The sequence below is a fragment of the Prunus dulcis genome, unplaced genomic scaffold (assembly GCF_902201215.1).
Source record: "Prunus dulcis unplaced genomic scaffold, ALMONDv2, whole genome shotgun sequence".
Lineage (NCBI taxonomy): Eukaryota > Viridiplantae > Streptophyta > Magnoliopsida > Rosales > Rosaceae > Prunus > Prunus dulcis.
Window position 1 is genome coordinate 35,187 of NW_023010100.1, and position 16,176 is coordinate 51,362.

At 40.9% G+C, this 16,176-nt stretch overlaps 2 protein-coding genes across 4 annotated transcripts; one reads left to right on the forward strand and one right to left on the reverse strand.

Moving 5' to 3' along the window:
- Positions 1–2,748: 2,748 nt before the first annotated feature.
- Positions 2,749–7,923, forward strand: LOC117612884. Of its 2 annotated transcripts, XM_034341517.1 has the most exons (5): positions 2,749–3,436; positions 4,205–5,095; positions 5,589–5,674; positions 6,138–6,278; positions 6,859–7,923. In XM_034341517.1, the coding sequence occupies exons 1-5, from the start codon at positions 3,116–3,118 to the stop codon at positions 7,001–7,003; spliced, it is 1,584 nt and encodes a 527-aa protein (XP_034197408.1). In that variant the 5' UTR covers positions 2,749–3,115; the 3' UTR covers positions 7,004–7,923. The 2 variants fall into 2 exon arrangements, with proteins under 2 accessions (XP_034197408.1, XP_034197410.1); XM_034341519.1 differs by lacking the exon at positions 6,859–7,923 and having other exon boundaries at positions 6,125–6,272.
- Positions 7,924–8,069: 146 nt separating this feature from the next.
- LOC117612885 (protein CONSERVED IN THE GREEN LINEAGE AND DIATOMS 27, chloroplastic-like) lies at positions 8,070–12,041 on the reverse strand. Of its 2 annotated transcripts, XM_034341520.1 has the most exons (7): positions 11,659–12,039; positions 10,967–11,119; positions 10,585–10,662; positions 10,099–10,194; positions 9,026–9,061; positions 8,620–8,801; positions 8,073–8,525 (listed from the first exon to the last, which is right to left on the reverse strand). In XM_034341520.1, the coding sequence occupies exons 1-7, from the start codon at positions 11,890–11,892 to the stop codon at positions 8,363–8,365; spliced, it is 942 nt and encodes a 313-aa protein (XP_034197411.1). In that variant the 5' UTR covers positions 11,893–12,039; the 3' UTR covers positions 8,073–8,362. The 2 variants fall into 2 exon arrangements, with proteins under 2 accessions (XP_034197412.1, XP_034197411.1); XM_034341521.1 differs by lacking the exon at positions 9,026–9,061 and having other exon boundaries at positions 8,070–8,525; positions 11,659–12,041.
- Positions 12,042–16,176: the final 4,135 nt, after the last annotated feature.

Sequence of the window (16,176 nt, forward strand, 5' to 3'; positions counted from 1 at the left end):
CTGTGTTGTGCAAGCACCTGTAAGGGAGTTTTAAAGGTCAGTACACCAGAAGGCATGCGGTTGATCAGATGAACTGCGGTGACAATAGCATCATCCCAGTGATGGCGAGGAACATGAGCGCCAATCAGAAGTGCTCGGGCGGTTTCAAGAAGATGTCGATTCTTTCGTTCAGCAACACCATTTTGTTGTGGTGTCTGAGGACAAGTCGTCTCATGGATAATTCCATGTTGTTGGAAGTAAGTCTGAAAGTCATGATTGACAAATTCTCCACCATTGTCTGAGCGAAGAATCTGGATTTGAGCATTAAACTGAGTTTTCATCTGTTTGTGGAAGGACTGAAAACAGGAAAACACTTCGTTTTTATTCTTCAGCAAATAAAGCCATGTCATCCGTGTACAATCATCGATGAATGTGACAAACCATCGAACACCAGAAGGAGCAGTGATAGGAGAAGGTCCCCGGACATCAGAATGAATTAACGTAAATGGAGTAGTACACTTGTTCGTACTCAACGGGTAGGGCACACGGTGACTCTTGGCCAAAATACAAGTATCACATGTGAAGTCGGAGTCCTTGAAACCTGAGAATAAATCTGGTATAAGATGCTTCATATAACTAAAAGACGGATGTCCCAATCGACGGTGCCACAACCAGATTTGCTTTTGTTTGCTATCAAAGGGATGTGTCACGCTGTTAGCCATGCCGGGACTGAAGTCATCGACATAATATAGCCCCCCTCTCTTAGTACCACGACCAAGAATCTCCTTAGTGTGAATATCCTGAAGCAAACAAAAACTCGGGTAAATGAGTACACAACAATTCAATTGTTCAGTAAGCTGACTAACTGACAACAATTTAGTGGATAAAGATGGAACAAGTAAAGTATTAGACAGTGTGAGAGAGGATGAGAGTGCAACAGTGCCAGCCCCTGTCACAGGATAAGTAACACCATTGGCATTTGCAATACAGGTTCGTCGAGGTTGTGTAGTATTCAGAAAATCATCAGGATCAAACGTCATATGATCAGTTGCACCGGAATCAATTATCCAGCTCTTGGAATCAATCTTATCGGAAGTATGGAATCCATAACCAGTACCATTACTGGTCATATTGCATTGTCCTCGATCTATAAGAGTAGCCCACCAATTGGGGTAGCCATGCGATTTAAAACAAGTCTCACAAGTGTGTCTCGGATCACCACAATATGCGCAATCTGGTCCATGTGTCGGGGTCGTTAGTCTAGAAGTCATAATCTGTGCAGCGGAAGATGCATAGGATACAGGTTGAGTAGGAATTGGGATCGGAATCTGAGCCTGAGTCGGGGCCGGAGTCGGAGTCGAAATCGGGATCAGGGTCTGAATCAGAGACAAATTCGGGGTTGGGGTCATCATCGGAGTGGGGGTCGGGGTCGTCTTCGGAGTCGGGGTCGGGGTCGTCGTCGTCATAGTCGGGGTCGGGGTCGGGGTCGTCAAAAGAGGATCCTGATTCTGGATCGGGTTCGGGGTCAAAGTCTGCATCTGTAGAAGCGGAGCCATCTGGGCACTCAACTCAACGATGGTTGGTGGAGAATGAGAGAAGGAGTCGGTGGTGCTACCTCCATGAGGGTTGAAAAAATCATCAACCCCCATAGCAGCGGCGGGGGTTTGAAACTAGAGTCAGCAATTCCAAGATCGCTGCTCTAATACCATGCTAAAATATGAAAACTATGAGAGAATATTTGTTTGTGGGAATTTTCTGTATATTCTTCTCCTTGTAGGAGGTCATATTTATAATACAACGAAACCTGAATGGGCAAGTAAATAATAAATTCCTAAATCTATTTGCAGTAGGAAATCAGGAATTAAAGTAAATCAATTACAATTATAATAGGAATTCTTGGTGTGTAAGGAAAGTAAGTCAATATCCACAAGTCACGCCAACAGCATTCGTGTCTTATTTGCAGTGTTCGTGTCAATCCGCTTTTCTTAACAGGCTAACACGACACGATAAGAAAACTAGTGAAAAATGTCAAACACGAACACGACCTGTTACAATTTGCGAATCACACGGCACGATCCGTTTCATTCGTTAAGAATTAAAACCAAAAAAAAAAAATGAAAATGAAAAAAAAAAAAAAAACCACGTACAAAACCACACCTTTTCCTCTTTCTATCCTCCTTCCCCAATTCATAAACTTCCATTAATGACACAACCAGTGAGAGAGAGGGTTAGCTGAAGAAGGAGGAGGGAGAGAGAGAGAGGGAGAGAGAGAGAGAGAGAGAGAAGAAAAGAAAGCTATGTTTGGTTTATGAGAAAATTAATGAAGAGAGAAGAAACTTAAAGAGAAAGACAGCGGGAGAGTTGGGGAATGGGGGAGAAAGAGAAGAAAGAGATTGAAAAAAAAGAAAAAAAAAGGAAGAATTATATAAATTTACAAAAATGGCCCTAAGCTTAACGGGTTAATGGGTATTTGCAAATTTACACAACACGACCCGTTAGTTTAACCACACGATAACTCGGACCCAAATACTGAAATTTTTTTGCGAATTCGTGTCGTGTTAACAGGTATGTATAATATTGCCAGGTCACTGACATAATCAATCCCCGCACTGGGCTGGATCGAAAACTTGGGCAGAGGTTTCAAATCACGGCCTTTGGGCCTTATGGGCCTAGCCAAGTCATCCCTCTTTGTGGGGCCTAAGGGGAGAAATTAGGGTATAAACACATTCCCGTAGCCACCCATCCACCACCCTCGATCAACCCCCAAATACGTTATAAATTAATCCCGACACAGACCAACCCCACCCCATCGCCCCCTAATTGGAGTGAGTGACCAACATCACTGGAGATATGAACAACGAAAAACACAGAAAAAAAGAGAGGAGAAAACGGGGAGTGAGTTCTTAAAAAATGTCATCGGAGTGAGTTCTTAAAAAATGTCGTCAATGATAACACGTGTCAAGACCGGACCATTCACTTTCTCTAACGAACGCGTAGCGAGCGGCACCTGTCAACTTCCATACACTCCTCAGTTTCAGTGTGACTCCCCAAACCGCACCTTCACTGTTCCTCGCTCAATGTCTCAGCAGCTCCACCATTTCCAAAATTTCCAAATAAATAAGTAAAAAATTAAAAAATGGCTTCTCATCCCGGAGATTTGCTTCGCCGTCGTCCTTTTCCTCTGCTCTCAGTTCGACCAAATCCAAGGTGTTATCTCTTATTTATCTTCGATCAGAGTACGGGAACTCGGTGGTTCAGTAGCAGAACCGAGTCAGCTCGGGCCGAGTTCACATCAGAGAACGCCTATGAGGTCTTAGGCGTTTCAGAAACCAGCTCATTTGCCGAAATCAAAGCTTCTTTCCACAAATTGGCGAAACAGACTCATCCGGACCTCGCCGAGTCCGAGAACGATTCCGATGCTTGCCGCAGATTCGTGCAAATCCTCGCCGCCTATGAGGTTGTCTTCAATTATCTGATTTTAATATTCGATTTTAAACTCTTTTTCATCTACTTTTTTTGGTTATGATGAATGAACATTACATGGTTTGGGAAGTGATTATACTTAAATTTTCATTCAAAAGAAAAAAAGGTCTTGATATTTATAATTGGATTAGTGAAAAAGGAATTGGGGTTTGTATTATAGCTAGATTAAAAAACTTATGTTTGGGAGAACTTTATTGCTTGGATTCTTAGAAGAACAAATAGGATGTTTACTGCAATTTCCGTGTACCAACTGACACTGCAGCTTATCTGTGGCATGCTGTGGGTATCACATTAGTCTTTGTAGGCTGTAGGAAATGTACCATATAAATTGCCACTTCAGTTTGTTTTGTAAGAAAGAATAAAACTTTTGGTATCTCAACCATTAAAATGGGAGAGGCGACAAATAGAAAATTGACCTCTTTTTGCCTCCACCAAAAGAAAAAAGTCTCTTAGCAAACAAAGGGACAGACAAAAATGAAATTATCCAATTTATCCTGTCTTTCCTAAATAGCTTGTGCCGTAGTCTAAAGCAATGGAACAATGAAGGAAAATATGGTCAATACCCTCAGTATCTTCTTTGCACATGATACACTAAGAAAGTGATCCAAACAATAGGCTTTCTTCTTTGAATAAGATCGTAGGTATTTACCCTTCTATGAGCAATCATCCAAAGAGGAATTTACAAATTACAAGGCAAATACAGGTATTCTGACCTGACTGCACTATCGATAATGGATTGCAGATTCTTTCAGATTGCGAAAAGAGGGCCCATTATGACAGGGACCTGTTATCTCAGAGAAATTTGATGCAGAAAAATTCTGGGTGCGGCATGACATTGCACATGTACAAGCGTCATCTAACTACATATAAGCGGATGGAAGTCGTTGAATGGTTGAAGTGGTATAGACTTGCTATAAATGATGTGCTGTCAGAGAGGAAGGTGGTTGTTGGAACAGGTTATTTTGATGTTCTTGAGGGAGATTTTTATTCAGCCATACATGCGGCGTACTATGGCCCTCTAATTGAGTCTATGGACCTTCTTCCTGACTGCTTTGAAGCTGAAGAGAGATCTATGTATGAAACTCCAGAGGTGCTGCATTTGGTTTCAGGCCGTGATCTTTTTGGGATGGTCTGCCTGGTCAATATAGTTCCAGAGTTATCATCTTACAGCAATAAGAAATTAAGTTATACCACATCTGCGGGTTTGGGGATTTGTCAACCTGTTCAGGACTTGAGCATCTGCATGAATTCTGGTGGTGTTGATGATGCTGGAAATGCTCATGTGCGAACCTGGGATGTTACAGATGAAACATCAGATGCATATAAAGATTTAGAATTGCATATATCTGGGAGGGTGGTTGCTACGGCCACCAGAGCCCCTCCAAAAAGCTACTCTGATGGGATGCAGAATGAAGAGTCTGATCACATTCGTGTATTTCTGAGCTCTAATGAAAATCCTGTCCATACCAGCGAAGGGTTTACTGAAGATTCTTTTTCAGGTGCTGCCGTTGGATCAAGAATTCTATTGGGAACTATAACCGGATTAGGGACTAGCTCAGAAGAAGGGTCTTGCCTTGTCTACAATAGCAGTGGTACCAAAACCCATGTGATTATGAAGCATAGAACATTGCTGGTTTGTAAACCTGGTTTTCTTAAGTTCTTATGCTCTTTGGCTTTCATCCTTGTCGATACAATTTCTTGCTTAAAGTTTATATTGTCATATTTGATTAGAGGGAAAATCTGCAGGTTCCAGATTCTGCATGATACTCCGCAATTTCTTGTATATACCAGTGGTGCATTTTCTAAAATGCACTTGCACTGAAATATGAGTGCCAATAGTTCTTTAAACTAAAACGGATTTGGTGTTAGTGATGATTAACTTTTTCTCATATTGCCTGCATAAATATTATATTCTGACATGACTTTTATTCTAGCGGGTTCATTTTGTACAAATGCATATCATTGCATGAAGCATCTTGTTAAGAACCATTACTGGTCACCATTACTGCCAGCCTGAAATTTTGTTATTGTCAGTGACATATTTCTGTTTGTGTGATTCTAATTATATTTGCCTTAGAGGTGCTTTATAATATATAGACTATTTTCAAATTAGTTATTCTTAACAGGTGAAACACATGTTTTGGTATGAATTGGGAGAAAAGGTTTCTGTTTGTGAGTGTAGATGCAGTAGAGCCCGGTTACCACCAAGCAAGTAAGATGCGACATCTGTATGAAAGCTTCACTTTAATTTCAGTAAAGGATTCATTCTGATACTTTATTTTCATGTAAATATGCCTCCATGTTCTTTCTTCATTGCAAGAGCATGCTATGGCTTTGTCATGCGTAATTTCTTTCTCTTCATAATTGTGTGTTAAATTTGATAGTTTTGGCATCACCAGACAATTGTTTGCAATGTTTATCAAAACATGCAGACATTTTACTACCATTGTTATTCTTTATGTGGTTCCTTTTTTTCTTCTTCAGTTTACTTAGAGTAATGTGATATCACTTTCATAGTTATAAATCTACTTCTATGTTCTCAAGTGAGACTGTTTTACGTAAGCTACCCAAAAATTGTTGGTTAGAGTAATCCTGTTAGTCCTATGTATATCATATGAGATTAGTCCAACAGATTGTAACATTAAATAGTTTTCATAACTAGCTTATGCGAACAGATTTTGGCTGTTTGAGCCTCGCTGTGGCATGCATGATATAGGTGGTTGGTATATTGAAACATTTGGCAGAGATAAGAAAGGCCGGATGTTGCCATCACAACGGTATTGGGATGGCTTTGATGCGGGCAAACAATTTGAACAGTAAGTAGGTCATGTGCTTTGAGGTTGAGCTCTTTTTCATTATTCACAGTTTTTCTCAACTCTAGTGTTTAATTACTTTACTAAATAGAACAGGAATTTTAATTTTGAACTTGTTTGGCATTTATGTTCAATTTGTGTGAATTAGATTAACTTATACTGTAATTTAATGAGTTTGGAACACATGACGTTTGATGTTTGGTTCTAAGCATAATAATTCATTACAAATTAATTCAATGAATTCAATTGCAAATGAGGTGAACCCTTTTTCCATCTGGTTCCAAACTGTGTGTTAAGGGTTGAAAAAAAAATAAAATGAGATCTGGTGAATCTTATAATGGCTTGAAAAATGTGTTCACAGTGAAACCTCAGAATTTATTTTCAAATTTAGTGTTTTTATTTATTTTTATTAAAATTTGCTTTTTGTGTTTCTTGTCAAAAGCCAGCATTGTGATTAATGGTGTTGTCTTTAGATGTTTATTATTTTCAGGGAGCTCTTTTGTATATTATCCCTCTATTAGTCCATTTTGGTGCTTTAATACCTTTTGAAATACACTTACTATCCATTTTTTGGTATATGCAGGAGACTCCATCCTGCAATGTATCTTCTTGCTCTTGCATATAGAACTTTGGATCTTGAAGATGCAAAAAGAAGGAAAAGTGTATTCAGGGATGTTGTTGACAAACGGATTTTTAAATTTCTCAATTGGTGCAAAAGACTTGTTTAGGACGTACACTAGTTGGGGAACTACACGCCATGGGTTCTACAGCTCTCTTGCATGGTAAATGCCTCTTTTCTGAGATCCAAGGATTCATCGTTGATTTTGCTTGCTCTAATCAGTGTGTCAGATTGCTTACACATCTGCAATTAGTGCAAAAGCAATGGTCCTGTATCCTGTTATTAGTTTTCACCATGATGATAGCATACAGTCGAAGGTCAATTGTCTAGCCTTTGCGGAACTTTTTTGGGAGAGATATCATTTGGGGCTCTCATACACTATAATTTGGTGTAGCAATTAGCATTCATGATCACAAATGGCTCTTGGCATCTTTTTGAAGTACGGCTATTTAGACTTTAGAGCTTGCAATCGGTGCTACAAACTTGTTTGTAAGGGATATTGCTTGTGGCTTCACACTAATTTGGCTGAGCTATCTGCCGTGGTAGAGTGCTTGATTTCTGACTTCAGAGGCTCTGTTGTTGATTTCATGCAAACCCCACTAATCAAGGTTGTTTGGATACCAAGTATGGCTGGCAGTGATTGGTGTTGAAGAAGATGACCTTTCATCCTGCTATCAAGACTTGTAAAGATTATCATTTGGATATTTAGGACTGTCTAGTTGTTCCTGCAGCTGTTGTCCGGAAGCTGTTCTCAGGAGTTTCTGTTTAGGCATGGAGAGTGTGCATTATCTCAACTTCATCAGTCTTGAGATTGAAGACTTATATCTTCTTTTTCAGGAAGTTCATTTGGCTAAAAGTGTTGAGGTGGTAGTAGATAATGCGGAAGCGAATCAATGGTATTTTGATGTGTCTCACGTAGCTATGATATATATGTATATTCCTGGTTTTTAATTTTACATGGTTCCACATGTTTATCATATATAGTTACTATCTTCTTTGAAAAGTTGGTAATTTTTCCTCTTCCATTAATTGCATAATGTACAGCAAAGTAGTAAATCAGACATGATATGCTCAATTTTTGACACATCACCTTATATATGCGTGTGGGTTCTACATCACTTCATTCTTTCATGCTTTTATCTCGGATTTTCTAATAATTTGTTCTCCTAATACAATGAGATAGAACCTTACATTTTTGCCGTTTAAGTGTACAAATTACAGAGCATAGTTGTAGAGAAAATTCTATTTGTCAAATGCTTTTACAGAATTTGTTTTATAAAATTAGGTGGTGACTAAGATGGCATGCCACCATATCACACTACCCCCTCCCTCCCCCCATGTATTTGCCAGTGCTAGTGGATTTTCCTTAATGGATATTGCATTGCCTTGCCGGCCACTACTTTAGTTTGTAAAACAATTTTGTATATTATGATATGAAGAATTATTCTTTTCCTTTGTCTTTTGCCCATCACTTAAGTAGATCCTCCCATTTGCAGTACTGCCCACCAGCTAATGCACGATAAAACCTATCTCTGCAGTAGACTGGTCTTCCATCAGCAGCCTCAGCAGCGGCTGCTGCTAGATCATCATCAGACCTCACGTCCGTAGGCAATTTTAGCAACTCCTCTTTTCTGCAAGATTAAGTAACATTGGAGAACAAAGTAGAAAAAAACTTATATGTAAATAATTGATCAGAGGGTTGCAATCTCTATTTATCTATAAAACCTTATGTTGAACTTTGTGCTGATCTTTGAGGCGGAAACATTTGATGAGTTATCTTTTATGCCAAATGTGGTGTGAATGAAATCCTCCACCGGTGTAGCAAAGATAAACAGCAACACTCCTGTGACAAGTAATGCCCCTGTTCCAACTAGAGTCTGTTTCAGCAATTTGATGACGGGTTTAACCTGCTTGCATAAATTTTCAATTTTTCATATGAATCTCATAATTCTAAGGATGAAGTTTATACATGGCAGCTCACATCTTTTGTAGTGCCTTGAAAACTAAGGTGTGTGCATCTGTGCATTTTGTTTTTCTTCCACCTCAAAATAACTTTGTTTAGCATGCACGCATCCTTCTCTGGGATGTATATTGATAGTTGGCATGCATTTCAAGTTCCAGTTGCTAGTACCTTGTAAGAGCCCAATAGTCTATCACGAGCCAAGACCTACAGGAAAAATTTTAGGTGTCAGTTTTCAGTGGTGAAACCTTACGCATAGATGATTCCTGCATTAATCTGTATGGGTAATAGAGGGAAGACGAAGGTTGATCTCATGCCCTCCTTCTGTACCATATTCATTCTGACTGTTCACTCATCCGGACAACTCCAAAAATAAGCTGATCTTGATTTATGCATGGTAGCAAAACTCTTAACTATGGGAAACTCCTATTTGTTTTTTCTGAGTCTCAAATTATGATCAGATTCACTTCGGTATGCTGCTATCATTTATTCAGTGGTTGGCCACAAGATAAAATGGTCTGCCATAGCAATGGGATAACAAGAATTGTGACAAGACAGGTATTGTGGAAATACTTATTTTAGTATAAGTACTCTCTTTTACTTGACGTTTATTTCTCTTAGTAATCAAATGATGAAATTCATTAGGATCATCATGCTTTGTCGATATCTGCCTAAATTATGGGTTGCCACAGGCCTAGATGGTTTTACATGTTTCTTTCTTTCTGTTCAAATTGGATGTGTTTTTACCTTCATGGATTCTTCTCTTTTCATTCTCATTATGTAGGACACGGACCCTGATTTTTTTATTTGTTTAAATTTCTGAGTGTACCAGTTTTAGATACATTCAGATTTTCACCTTCTCTGATAACCATACTTGGTTAATATCTCATAGATTATTCTCCATGACATGCATTTGCACATATACACCACACACATAAACACCGTCGACTATCAGAAACCTTGTTTCAGTATTAAGCTCTAATGATATGCCACAAATTCGTGTCCACAGCGTAATCATAATTTCGAGGTTTTGATGTAGAGAGGCAATATATGCATAAACATCAAGCCTCATGTGATTAGTTAATTCTTTTGAATGAATTTTATCATTTACTGATTATTCTACTTAGCCTGTTTCAGTTGAATACTTGAATAAGATGTGATTGAACTTGGAAGGCTAACTTGTCCAAGACGATTTCATCCTTGTTTCTTATTAACTGAGAAAGGATGAGGTTAAGGGTGCTAACCTCAGGTGGCTTTACCCACATTTGTCCATCATACCAGCCACTCTCTTCGTAAGGTATGACTGCTGATAGTAGTCGATCACCAACATAACTCCATCCCTGCAATAGGAATAATAATATGGTTTACTTTCGTTAAAAATTCTACATCAAGCGGTGTATCAAACAAATATCATGCATGAAAATTGCTTTGAAGTCCCCATTGCTATTATTTTTGGGAGTGCCGTGCATTTGTTTCATGGAATCCTTACATACTGGGGAACCTGTACATTAAACAAGTATGTTCTCTTGTATTTGGGGACTGGAAACAAATAATATATATTGTGACCAGTAGAATTTAGTCCATGGTTGTCAGTATCATAACAGACCATGCAGTGGTTTTCTCATATAATATTGAAGTTTTGGCTATGAGCTTTTGCTACTGCTCAATGTCAAACTTCCACACATGCACTCCAGTAGTGATTATAAGATGAAGTAAGCTGAAAATAGTACCAGATAAATTCTTAAGACGATCAACGATACAACAAAAAGAGTTCCAGTTCCAGCAGCTAGCGCAAATTTTAGAGGATCCTGCAAGGTTGGAACAACTGGAGTAAAGACAAATGAAATACCTCTTGCTGGTGCTGATATATGCTTCTTGTTTAACTTTTTTAGTAATATGCCAGCGGATCTGTGTGTGATTTTGCTGACCGTTTGAGTATAGTCTTAGACATTTGGAAGCACGAGATACATTTTCTCTTCTAGTTTCTGAAAGATATGTTGGTCCCGAGACATTAATTATTATTATTATTTTCCGTACGCTACAACTCTATATAAAGTATCTGGCCATATCCACATATTTTTTATTTTGACTTTAAAACATTCAATATCTTACCCTTGATGGATTAAAGCTTGCAGCTGCAATAGGCACTCCTAGAGTTGTGAAAGTAACCAACCACAAACCTCCAAGACGAAGGAGGAAAGGCCCAGGTCCCAGTTCACCCCACGAGTATAAAACTCCGTCCTTCAGAGATGAGTACTCATTCACCTATTATGAAACCAAATAACTGTAAGTATGAATTTTCATGACATATTGCTTACAAGAAATAATGTGGGGGAATCTGTTCGAATCTGCTTCCCTTTCCCTTTTCTGTTCATTTTCTTTTTGGGCCAATTGCTGGGGTGCATAATAAGGGATGGCCCTGACTTTCCCTCAAAACCTCCTCTTACCCTTATGGGATTCGAACACCTTTTCAATCCCATGACTTAAAGTGGGCATAGGTACTACTTGGCTATAAGAGCCATTGTTTCCATAGCATATGAAGCATTTCACTCACTACTCATGATGCCAAATTTTCATTGTTATTTCTTTTATATTATCTGATTCATATATATAAGAAAACTGAAAAACTAGATTTGTTGTCACAAGGTTTCTTCAAGAGGGGTAGTGATTATTACCAACTGGACCTAGCTAAAGACAACGGATCCTGCTGAATTCTCATTCAATGGATAAGTTCATCTAATTTATGTCGACCATTGAAGAAATGGGATTGCTGCGGAAGGTACACAGAGAAAGTGAAAACATACCGGCCTTTGTTCATAAGGAACCTCGATTTCTGACCCAGGATCCCAACTCTGGCCACGGAAACCGCTTGTTTCCCCGCCTGCCTCGTCTTTCAAGGCTTTGACAGAAACCCCCTTGGGTAGCCTTCGAGCACTGCGGTATTGGATCAGCCATGAGCTGGAGCTGCTACCAACCTTCACTAACTTGACCTGTGGAGGACTGTAAAGCGGAGAGCAATATACATCTGCCCGGAGCATCTATTTCCCCAAGTTGAACTGAACCAAGCGCAGTTTAGGTGTACTCTGAATTTCTCTGTTCAACTGGCTTGAAGTTGGGGAAAGAGATGAGTGAGGTTTCAGCTCTTTAGTTAAAAGACATGGCTGTGTTTTTTCAAGGACCATGCATTATTTACGTGGAGGAAAACAACTGATCAGAATTATTTTTGTAATTTACTTGCAAGGAAAGGGTTTGTTTGGAGGGTGACCCAAGCCAGGTGGACAAAATGTGTGATAATTAAGGACTTGTATTTCATGGGTGGGACCACTCAATTGAACATGTGTGCAAGCCTCTCCTTTGTGGGCTCGTTTGGTACGGCGGACTGTTATGGACATGACTAAATCCTGGGACTATGTTGGATTAGCTCGGATTGGCTTAAGCTGGATTAAGTACTGACCTATGTTTGGTGCTGCGTCGGACTAAGAAGTTGGATTGTAAAAATAGTGAAGATCTATGTTTGGTACTCTGTCGGACTAAAAAATAAATATTTAATATTTAAATTTAATTAAAAAATTTAACCTATAAATAAATAAATAAAATTATAATATTTATTTTTTTGATCAATTCATCATTTCATTAAACCCACGCTTGTTGTCATTGTCTGTATTTAAAGTGAGAAAGTGAAACGTTTTCTTCTTCTTTTCTCTATTCTTTATTTTTTTTATTCTTTCTCTCCTCTCTCTCTTCTTTCTGATCTCATTTTCTTCTTTTCTTTTCTTCCTTTTTCTTTCCTTCTTTCTTCTCTTTGTTTCTGGTTTCATTATTTTCAGCTTTTCTCTATTTGGAACTTCTACGAATTGGAACTGCTTTTCTCTTCTTTTTTTTGGGTTTCATTATTCTCTTTCTTTTCTCTCTTCTTTATTTTTTTATTCTTTCTCTCTTCTCTCTCTCTCTCTCTTTTCTTTCTGATCTCATTTTCTTTATCTTTCTTTCCTTCTTTCTTCTTTCTGTTTCTAATTTCATTATTTTCAGCTTTTCTCTATTTGGAACTTCTACGAATTGGAACCGCTTTTCTCTTCTTTTTTTTGGGTTTCATTATTCTCTGTTTCTAGTTTCTTTATTTTCTGGTTCTTCTCTTTTACCAATTCCTTACACCTTTTATGATTCGTGTTGTTCTCTTGTGTACAGGCAGAGATGGCGAAGAGAGATGGTTCTGGGTTTTGTGGGTGGTTGGGGTGGCGAAGAGAGATGGGTCTGTGTGTGGCTTGCAGGTGGTGGTCATGAAGGAGAATAAATTCGGGGGAAAAGGGGGAGCGCTGGGCATTGGGTTTTGCCAGAGTCTGTCGATTTGGTTTGTGTTTTGATTCAAGGCCTAAGGAAATCCAGCCGGACTCGTGTGTTCAAAATAGCGATGGTGCTATTTTGCGAACTGCATTTGGGGCTCACTGGATTAGACATGCGAGTCCGGTTATTTTTTCACTGTTGGACTATGCAATCCCATTTAAGTTAATCCCTTTCCTTGCCAAACATGGGTTTTAAGTGTTATTTAACACAATCCAGTCCAATGAGGCATAGTGAGGCCTACCAAACATGCCCTGTGTGTGTACTTTTGGACCGTCTATTATGTAGGCTTGTAATTTAGATTATCCAAATGCCAGGGCCTTTGGAGATTTATTATTGTTATTATTATTATTATTTTATTTTTTGTGTGTGTGTGTGGAAACAGAGTGTTGGGGGGTGTTGATTGTGCAAATGCAATGTGGAATTCGTTACCTTCCACGCGGTTTTGTGTGCAATCTTTGGGGCCAAAGTCCGGACCCAAACGAGGGAGAAAAACCAGGGAGTCTGCAGTAAAAAAACAACAAATAGTCCAAATCCACCCAAATAAAAAAGGCTGTGTCTAAAAGGCAAAGGTACGTTTTTTTTGGGTCAATAGGTAAAAGACACATTTGTCACGGTAAAAAGTGAAAAAAGAAAATCCACGAACGATGAGAACGGCAAAGAATTGAGAGAACATGATGCGACCCCAGTGACGCTTAGGCTACCATTTTTCTTTTGTGGGTAATATCTTAGGCCAAGTGTTATTTCTTTCATCATACCCTTTGTTGATGCGAAAAAGTGGTTTGACACGTGGTTCGCCCAACTTAGTGATATTGTGTCTTCGGAAGGTAGTTAGTCTTCGGAAGATCAAGTTCCTGCAAAAAGGGAACGTTCGGGAAGACCTTGGGGTACCGGTGCGGTACCGGCCGAAGGCTCTCCGATGCTTAAGTAAGTACGGATTTAGTAAAGATTAGACTACAGATCAAGCGATAGCGTACCGTTGATCGTTCTGTCCCCTCCTTTTGGGAATAGGGGTCTCCTTATATAGGCCTGGGGAGGCGTGCATTATGTTCATATTTCCGATGTGGGACTGTGGGAGCTGGTTTAGAGCATGACGCGTGTCCTAGGTCAAAAGCGTCAGGAAGTGTAGGATTCGGTAGGGGACATGCCGAAGGGCATGTGATGTCAAGCTGTCGCTTCCGTCCACGTGTCAGGTGGTCATTGGTCGTTAATATACGGTATAAACAGTAGTCCCCCAAGTTCTCTTCCGAAGGTTCTTCGGAAGGGAATTTGGTTCCATCCTGAGGGTTCATAGAGGCCCTGCCGTTCGGCAAGTTTGTTTGTGGAAGGTTCCCCTGAGATCTGAAGGGTCGCCGATGCTGAGAGAGGTGAAGGCAGGGACGCTTCGTTTCCCGTGCCTGGCGCGTGGAGACGCTTCGCCTTCTGCACCCGGCGTGCAGAGACGCTTCGTCTTCTGTACCAGGCGTGCAGCTGACATCACCATCCACCGGGCGACACGTGGCCAATGAAGCGACGTCTGACGGCTGTAATTATGAGCCGTTTGGTTTCCCGAGGCGTACCGTTGCAGCCATCTCCCTATAAATAGAGGTTGCTCCAGGCGCAAAACTCACTTTGCATTTGAGAACTGAAGCGATAGCTCTGCGTAGGCGATTTTCGAAGAGTGTTAACGGCAAACAAGGCGATTTTCGCGCGAGTTTCCGGCAATCAAGGCGACTTTCACGCGAATTATCAGTAATCAGGGCGATTTCCGAAGCGTTTGAACGGCAACCAAGGCTACCATACTACACGAGGTAAAATACCGTTCGGTACCCTCAATTTTCTTTTAATTCTCGTATTTCGTGCATGCCTTCGTAGTATAGGCCCGGCCGATCGTCTTAGGAGCTTTCGTCCGGTAGTCTAGCGGACTATAGGTAGCGGCTTAGACATCGGTAGGGTAGTTCATTACCGAACCTTAGCCACCCTTTTTCCTTTTTCTTGTAGATGTCTTCTAGCGAGTCCTCCTTCGGCAGTGAGCCCAACGCATTCGATGAAGAGTTATCATCGGGCTGGGACACTTCTAGTTTGGCCGTGAGCTTTGATACCGAGGGCCAAGAGGACACCGATGTTAGAATTATCGGTGAGGAGGTGAACTCCGTTCCTGCTCATGGCGTCGGCAAAGGGCTGATGACGGGGCAGCCGCTTCCGCTAGCCGCAGTCTTCAAAGACGGTACCCGATTTGGTACCCCCGATCCCCTGCCGGAGGCTTCTACCTCTGGTCGTGATGAGATCATTGCTGGTCCCTCTCGGCCGAGGATAACAATCGTCCACCAGGAGCGGTCTAGGATACCGGTAGGCGTGCCGAAGAGAGCTCTATTCGGGGTCGACTATTTAGAGCCGAATAAGATTACCGAACGGGAGCTCCAAAAGATTAGGGCCGAATACCTCATTCCAGATTCGGTGAAGATGAGGATTCCGAGCCCTACGGAATGCCTTAGCGAACTCGGGGACGGTGAAGTCGCCTTCTTCACCGATATGCTGGTGCAAGGGGTCAGGTTGCCGTTGCAGCCTGCCGTTCAGAAGATCCTAGCCCAGATCGGGTACGCCCCGGGCCAATACAACCCCAACTTCTGGGTGGCCCTGATGGGGGTGATAGCAGCATTTGGGATCGCCGGGGAGGGGGAGCCCTCCTACGAGCAGTTCTCCCATCTCTACAGCATCACCAAATCAAAGAGTGCCGACCATGGGGGCTGGGTTCAGGCGAACTGTCTGAAGGCTTCCGAGCGGGGGCACTTCATCACCTCGGTACCGACTTCCCAGAAGTCGTGGAGGAATCGGCGGGTTCTACTCTCCGGGGATTGGGAATCGCCGTCGGGAGTACGCCCGCAGTTCCCTGTGCCCACGACTTTCCAAACCGCCGGTAGGGTTCCTAGTTGCCGATCGGTAGGCTGTCTTACTTTTTATTCCTTTTTATATCTGCTACTGATTCTTTCTTCGGACAGGCAAAC